The sequence below is a fragment of the Leopardus geoffroyi genome, chromosome B2, assembly GCF_018350155.1.
Source record: "Leopardus geoffroyi isolate Oge1 chromosome B2, O.geoffroyi_Oge1_pat1.0, whole genome shotgun sequence".
Lineage (NCBI taxonomy): Eukaryota > Metazoa > Chordata > Mammalia > Carnivora > Felidae > Leopardus > Leopardus geoffroyi.
In genome coordinates, this window is record NC_059332.1 from 98739741 (window position 1) to 98748447 (window position 8707).

The 8707-nt window shown below is 41.3% G+C and overlaps 1 protein-coding gene across 6 annotated transcripts in view; it reads left to right on the forward strand.

Moving 5' to 3' along the window:
• Positions 1-3799, forward strand: part of LOC123608828 — a 186211-nt gene extending 182412 nt beyond the window's left edge. For all 6 annotated transcript variants that reach the window (XM_045499212.1, XM_045499211.1, XM_045499215.1 and 3 more), the window contains 2 exons: positions 851-978; positions 3573-3799. In XM_045499212.1, coding sequence (XP_045355168.1) covers positions 851-978; positions 3573-3698 — 254 coding nt within the window. In that variant the 3' untranslated portion in view covers positions 3699-3799. The remainder of the gene's footprint in view (positions 1-850; positions 979-3572) is intronic.
• Positions 3800-8707: the final 4908 nt, after the last annotated feature.

Here is an 8707-nt window from a genome sequence, read left to right on the forward strand (position 1 = left end):
GCCATCATATGGCGGAGATGGCTGGGTGGCTCAGTCGGTTAAGCATCTGACTCTTGATTTCCACTCAGGTTATGATCTCAGGGTTTGTGGGTTCGAGCCCCACATGGGGCTCTGCGCTGACAGCGTGGAGATTGCTTGGGATTCCCTCTCTCCCTCTCTCTCTCTGTCCCTCCCCTGCTCATGCTGTCTCTCAAAATAAATAAATAAACATTAAAAAAAAATTTTTTTAAAGCCATGACATGGGAAACCCCTCTATTTTTTGACCCCAGCCCACCTACATTAGATACTCAGCTGCTTCTTGGTCCCTTCTGGTAAAATGGAAAATGTGCCCCGTTTGTTCCCTGGGCCAGTCCCAATGCTTGAGATTCCATTTGCTCCTAGCTTTTCAGGGACTCTGAACTATTATTTATCTGCTTTCTCTATATATACTCATATTTCCTACCCAACTACCCTTCTAATCTTGTAAACAACCATTATTATTGAGTAACACATGCCAGGATCACAAAATCCACCCTAAACTAAAATTAAACATCTACCCAGTTGGTTGAGGAATCTGGGAGCTATACTTTGTCACCCTGTAAGTCCAGTTAATTACCAAGTCCTATTAACTTGAATATCCCTAAGTCTGTCCACTCCTACCCACCATAGTCCAAGTCACCTATCATGTTCTTCTCTTTCACTTGGTCATGTGACCCGCAGGCAAAAGATTCCATGCAGATTTTGACATCTTCATTCAAAATTGACAAAGTTGGATTAGATGCCCATTTCAAGCTTTTCTAAAATTTTGTGGATTAAATCTAGGCCCATATATTGCAACCAGAGATATAATTTAACATTTTCAACATTATAGGACTTATATCTCGGGCTCAGTACTCCCTGAGTTCTGCTTCCACATCATTCAGATACTCCCAGCAACACCTTTTAAAGACTAATCTTATGAGCAGTAAAATAACAAGAAGGATTCAAAGGCCAGAAACTGTAAGTAAAGATAAATTTGATTATATATGTGAAACAATGAAAAATGTAAATATGAAATTATGGTTTTAGGTTCGGTTTTTTCAAACTTACATTAAAAAATTATATATCAGGGCACCTGGGTGGCTCAGTCCGTTAAGCATACAACTTCGGCTCAGGTCATGATCTCGCGGTTTGTGGATTTGAGCCCTGCTTTGGGCTCTGTGCTGACAGCTCAGAGCCTGGGGCTTGATTTGGATTCTGTGTCTCCCTCTGTCTCTGCCCCTCCCCTGCTCATGCTCTGTCGCTCTGTCTCTCTGTCTCTGTCTCTCTAAAAAATGAATAAACATTAAGAAACATTATATACCTGGCTGTTATCTAGATACTTGGGTCTAGATAATAAAATTCTGGATTTCTCCTAAAAAGGCTTTGTCCATGAATCGTTGCCAAATCGATGTGTTTGTGGGAAGAAGGATGGTGCAGGGTTTCCTACTTTGCCATCTTGCCAATGCTACTCCTCAATAATAGAATTCTGATGTCGAAACAGTTCAGCTCAAAAGCACTTACTCAATTACATTTATTTATTTATTTATTTATTTTTAAATATGTTTTATTGTCAAGTTAGCTCACATACAGTGTATACAGTGTGCTCTTGGCTTCAGAGATAGATTCCCGAGATTCATCATTCACACACAACACCCAGTGCTTATCCCAACAAGTGACTCCTGATTTCAGCTCAGGTTTGAACCCAGGAACTGTGAGATTGAACCTGAGCCAAAATCAAGAATCAGACACTCAACTGACTGAACCACCCAGGTGCCCCATTTCTCACACGTTTTTAAAACTTTCTGCTGTGCCAGGGAACTCCGATAAGAGATCTGATGCTGCTAGTTAAAAAAAAAAATGTTTATTTAAATAAATGGATGTGGAAGTCAATGTCCACACTTTGCTGTGTTCTGTGTCTGAATTTCTTCTTTTTCTTCAGTCATCTACAATAATTAACTAGCAGTTCTCACAGTTCATGGGTTCAAGCTCCGTATCGGGCTCCATGTTATTGGTGTGGAGCCTGGGAGCTTGGGATTCTCTCTCTCCCTTTCTCTCTGCCCCTCCCCCTCTTGCTCTGTCTCTCAAAAATAAATAAACTTAACAACAACAACAACAACGTGTGAGAAATCTACCCTCCAAAGAAATTCTTGGCACACAGATTAGGTCCAGGTATAGCATGTATATGAAGATTTTTTTTTTAACTTTTCAGCTTTTAGTGTATGTAAAACAATATTTACACCCTCCTCTACTGCATAAGTATTACACCTTTGCCCAATTGTTTTTCAGAATCCCCTCCAGACATTTCCATGTCAACACATTTAAAATTCTTCCCTCTTAGGAGGCAAACCATAAGAGACTCTTAAATACTGAGAACAAACTGAGGGTTGATGGGGGGTGGAGGAGAGGGAAAGTGGCTAATGGGCATTGAGGAGGGCACTTTTTGGGATGAGCACTGGGTGTTGTATGGAAACCACTTTGACAATAAATTATATAAAAAATAAATATAAATAAATAAATAAATAAATAAATAAATAAATAAAAAATAAAATTCTTCCCTCTTGCTTTGAGAAAAATTGAAAGGAAAAGATTTAATCATTCTGTCAGAGAAATATGCCATTCTAAAGTCTCTTTTGAGGGTGTAATTCTGCAGCTGATAGTCTGGCTATTGGACCAAAAATTTGCTTCTAAACATGCAGTTAAAGAGTCATACACAGAAAGAGAAGAAACAGGTCAGGAATGTGCATTTGAGATCCTTGACCAAGTAGGGCCACCTTATTAATGCCCATCACTGGCTCAACTTACCAGTCTCTGTGCAGTCATCTTTCACCAAAAGGTAAGATTCTAGTATATGTCTATTTGTTTCTGCAAAAGCCTTTTCCAAAAGGAAGCAATATTCAGTTGATGTGTATGGAACCACAAGGGCTTTTAAGACTCCCTCCATCCCCATTTCACTCCCAAAAGCAAATGTTGCTGTTGTGGGGGAGGTCTGCGATCACAGCTCATGGTTGAGAGGCTGCTTAAGTAGCCAAATGCATCAGAGGAGAGCCACTGTATTTGAAAGATTCAGAAGGGTGATGGTCTAAATAAACCCTAATAAATAAGGGAGTGTTTTGTGGGCCCATTGGCATGTGAATAGAAACCCCAAGCAATAAACCTAAGATCCAGGAAAGGCACAAAAGAATTGGAGCCTCTTCAAATCTATCTAAGCTCTGACTTCTTAAGGCCTAAGAGACAAATCAAATAAATGCATATTGAAGAATAATTTATACATGGCTGGAATGTAAGACCACCAATGATTTTCTTAACAAAACAAAACAAAACACTGCACTAACACAAATGATAAAATATTAAGGAATTTTTAGATTACTCCACATATGGGATATCTTTTTCTCCTTAGCTGGAAAAGGCTTCCTTTGGTAGACTAATTCTTGACCAGTTCACTTTATGACATGTGTCAAATATAAGAAGGCACACTAAATGGCCTAACCCAGACTGAACCAATGATCTCAGTCTTAGTCGTAACGGTGACTTTTAATGGTATCTCCAATATCTATTTAATCTTTATATTTCAGGTACCTATTAAACACAAAAAAAGGATTGACAACGTCTTTCTACCCAATGTAGTAGAAAATGTTCACCTTTCAGCTTTTCAAGTTCACACGGCTCCATCCATAATCCCAGAAGGACCCAACTGGTAATCATATACCCTCCAAGTTTTCTTTCTTTTTTTCTTTTTTAATGTTTATTCTTGAGAGACAGTGAGAGAAAGAGCATGAGCAGGGTAGGGACAGAGATAGAGGGAGACACAGAATCCAAAGCAGGCTCCAGGCTCCGAGCTGTCAGCACAGGGCCTGACACAAGGCTCAAACCCACAAACTGCGAGACCATGACCTGGGCCAAAGTCGGATGCTTAAGCAACTGAGCCACCCAGGTGCCCCTCCAAGTTTTATTTCTTTGAGCATCTGAATGAATAAACATGATTCGAACCTCCATTAAACCTTTATCTAATTTTTATTATCAGTATCAGAAGATATAGTATGGAATGATTGAGATGATAACATCCTAAAAGTTCCAGGTGAAGTGGGATTTGGCCTTACATCCTAAGACAGAAGAGTTGATTTGCATTTCTACAACCTAGGGGCTTTGGCCAACAAGCAGCCTCACATTATGGGTTCTAGATTACTGATGAGGTGTGTTAGCCAGGAGAGATGTCATTGCTGCTAAGCAGTATTTATTAACAGTGAAAAACCAGCACAGAGATACATCTAAACAAACTTCAAAGCACTTATTGCTATTTGTTTCACTTAAGAACATCATCCTCTCTTAATAGTTTTTTTTATTCTTCCTACAAATACTAAAACCCTCTTTAGACTTTTGTAAAGTCCTAATCCAAGTCTTTTTGTTCAGACAAGGAAATGTATCTAAGTAGGTAGATGAATGAACAGAGTAGGCCAGAGAAATATTTACATACATAAATTTATACATGATATATGTAGCTTTTCAAATTAAGGAGAAGGTTGAGTCTATTCGAAGTAGATTAAATTATCACCTTACACCATACATAATGAATTCTGAATGGATTCCAGGTATATATGCGCACACACATACACACACACAGACATATATACAAACGTATTTCTGAAATAGAACATGAAAAACAAAAGCCAAAAGGAAGATTGACGACTTTGATATCAAAGCTAAAAATTCAGCATGACAGGTGGCTGGGTGGCTCAGTCGGTTAAGTGTCTGACTTCGGCTCAGGTCATGATCTCACGGTTCATGGGCTTGAGCCCCGCATTAGGCTCTGTGCTGACAGCTCAGAGCCTGGAGCCTGCTTCGGATTCTGTGTCTCCCTCGCTCTCTGCCCCTGCCCCGCTCATGTTCTGTCTTTCTCTGTCTCCCAAAAATAAATTTTAGAAGGGTTAAAAAAATTAAAAAATAGGTTTTTTTTTAAATGTTTTTATTTATTTTTGAGACAGAGAGAGAGCATGAGCGGGGGAGGGGCAGAGAGAGAGGGAGACACAGAATCTGAAGCAGGCTCCAGGCTCCAAGCTGTCAGCACAGAGCCCAACACAGGGCTCGAACTCACAGACTGTGAGATCATGACCTGAGCTGAAGTCGGATGCCCAACTGACTGAGCTACCCAGGCGCCCCCCCAAAAAATTTTTTTTAGTTCAGTATGACAAGGTATGGTGCCAGTTATCAACTTATGAGCTCTTAGCTCTAAATTCATCCTTGTCTGCTGTGATGTAATTAATATGGACCATGAAAATATTTCTTCTTCGCCAACTACAAGATATTAAGCTTTGTCAGTAGACGGTACAGGAGGGACACTGGAGGAGGGTTTCTTTTCCAGATTCTGGGGTGCTTCTCTAGGCAGGCTCCTGCCGCGGGTGTGGCTTCTGCAGCATGAGGTTTCCATAGTGGATGCGGCTTCGTGGTGGATGCCATTGGAAAGAGGTCCTCCGTGAAGGGCTTTCTCCTCCTGCCCCTCCTTTTGTGAAGGCTGCTTCACAGCCTCAGTGACCTTCTCTGCCATCCAGTGAGCCGTGGTCACACCCTGTCCAAGGAGGTCACACCCTCTCCAATGGATGTCAGCCCTGGAGGGTAATGGCTGCTCACTATATCTGCTCTCCCTATATTCTTCAGAACTCTCTTTATTGCTGATCAGCCATTCCTCCCATTACTTCAATCTCTTGTTATAGTTAATAAGTCTTTATATTAAACTTTCTCCAGTTTGATTACTGTGTGTGTCTGTCTTCTAATTGGCCCATGAATAATACAGAACTGATACCAGTAGTGGAGGGTTCCTAGGGGACAGACTCACAAAGGCGGGATTTGGGGATTTGTTTGGTTGCACCCTTGGGCTTGAACATGGTGCTGTGCTCCTTGACAATAGGAAATGGAATGCTAGTAATCCTTTGCATGCAGTGGCATGACAATTAACCAAGCTGTTATCCACGGTAGGTTGTGATAAAGTACCTACTGAAGTGTGTGCTTTGGGAGCCCAGATTGCTACCACACTGACTCTCAGGGCAGTAATGATGACCATAAATACTGGGGTGTGGGATGGGCTTTTTTGGATGCACTTCAGCACTTAAGAAGAAAATGACAAGTACTGGTCCTTTAGGCTTCCACAGTAGCCTTTTAAAAAGTCTATTTCTTGTAGTCACAGGGGTAATACTGCTAAAAATGAAACACACATTTTAATTGTGCAGCACGCTGAATTACAATGACAGTTGAATTCACAGTCCTGTCATTTCTCACTGCTGTTGAGATGGGCTCTCTCATTTCAGTGGTCAGGATGCAATCCCAGAATAGCAGCAGGCAATTGCCAAGGACAAGGTGGGTATGTCTATTATAAAAAGGGCAGCAGGGACATCTCAGTAGTCAGATTACAGACCTGGCACAGAGAGATCTTTTGCTGGTCAATGTGTTCCCCCAAATGAGAACATATGGGCAGCCAACTAGAATACTACTCCATCTATATAGGAGGAAGAACTCTGGTAGCCTAAGCCTGGCCTGAGTCAGCACAGTGGAGTGTCACAGTCTCTCACCCAGATTCCATACCTAAGTCAATTCACAGAGCAGGGCCCCTTGCCTGCAGGGGAGGCTGGATCCCCCTTGAGAAAGGACCCTATACCACTGCTGCAGGTACATTGTAAATCTTCTTCCAAACATTTTACTAAGGCATCTTCCATCATTTGCTAGAGTTACTGTTCATCAGAAAGGAAGAACATCCAGACCATTTGGTGAAGAATAAACACTACGTCTAAATTAATTCTAATTCCTGGGAACCCAAAACACACTGTGGCTCACCAAACTGAAGGCTTACAGTGATGTAATAGAAGGAGTCACATGTTCAAATTACAGTGGACTCGGTCCACGGACCCACCAGGTGGTTTTATGTCCGCAGTTTGTGAATGTATAATTGAAACAGACATAATTAACAACTGAAAGGACTCTTATATTGGTTCTCTAACCCATGAGTTGAAGTCTCATTATAGTAGGAAGGGATAATTGGAAGCCCCTGGAACTTTCCCTGTCAAGAAAGCAAACCAGAAGCAACATTACATCCCTGGGGAAACTGCAGAGATTAATGCCACCATCAAAACTTGAAGGAAGCAAAGGTGATGATACCTATCACATCACTACTTAACTCACCACTTTGGCCTGTGCAGAAAATAGGTGGATATTGGAAAATGACTAGGGACTATCAAGTTCACACCTTAATCAGATAGTGATCCCAATTGCAGCTGCTATCTCAGATGTAGTATCTTACAGGGGTAAATGAATATCCTCCTGGTATTTGTTATGCAGTTATTGACCTAATTTGCCATGCCTTTCGCTCCATAACAAATTGTAAGGACCATGAGGAGCAGTTTGCTTTTACCTGGTAGAGCAGCAGTATTCTGTCAAAGTCTTGACTTAAGGCTTTGTCAATTCTGTTCCCTGCCATGATATAGTCTGTAGACACCTTGATCATCTGATAGTCTACAGAAATCACATTGGTCCACTATGTTGATAACATTATGCTGATTGGGTATGATGAATAGAAGGTAGTAAGTGCTTAGGTGCCTTAGGTGCTTAGACCTACAAGAACTAGAAGGTAAAGGGCAGAATTCCACAAAACTTTAGGCCTATTAATCCCAATGAAGTTTCTTGGGGGTGCAATGGTTTGGAGCATGTTAAATATCCCCTTCCAAGAAGAAAGACAGGTTGCTTCATCTCACACTATGTACCATGAAAAACAAAATCATGATGTGCAGTAGGCCTTTTTGGATTTTGAAGGCAACATGTACCATATTTGAGTTTGCTATTTCAACCCACTCATAGAGCAATGTGTAAGATTACTAACTTTGAGTGGGGACCAGAGCAAGTGAAGGCTCTGTCATGAGTTTGAGTTACAGTATGAGCTGTGCTGTCATATAGGTCCTAAGATCTATAGGTCCAAAGCCAATGATACTAAAAGTATCCTGGCATGTATGGAGTCTTTATCAAGCCGAATCCCAGGGCAGAACCCTAAGATTTTGAAGCAAATCTATGCCCTCTGCTGAGGATAACTATTCCACTTGTGCCTTGCTTGAGACTTATTACCCAACCATGGGATAGTAGGTGAACATGTGGCCTGAGCTTCACATTATGATTTGATGTTGGAGTATCCACCTTGTCATAAAATTGAGGATGCACAGCAGCAATCTATCAATGGAAATAGTATACAATTGACCTACCCTGCTTGAGCAGGTCTGAAATGTAAAGATAGCTTCCGTGAACATGTGGCTCAGACTCTTTCAACACCAACTTCTGTTGCATCCTCTTCCTCAATCAATAGTTCTAGCCTTAGGTGTTTCTAACAACTAGCTGGCCAATAAAAAATTTAAGCCTGGTTTAAAGACAGGTCTGTATGACATATTGGTTCCACCCAAAAGCTGCAGCACTATGTTCCACTCGGGGGTGAACCAAAAGGGGGTGAAAGAAAACCCTTCCCTGTGAGAATTGCGAGTGGTACATTTGGTTGTCCACTGTGTCTGATCTGAGACATGGCCCCAAGTACATATCCACACTAATTCCTGGGTAGTTGCTAATGGTCTGGCTGTGTAGTCAGGGACTTGGAAGAAACATTAAAGGTTGGTGACAAGTAAATCCGGAAAGAAGTACATGGATGGATCTTGGAAGGGGAACACACTGTGAAGGTATTTGTGTCCCA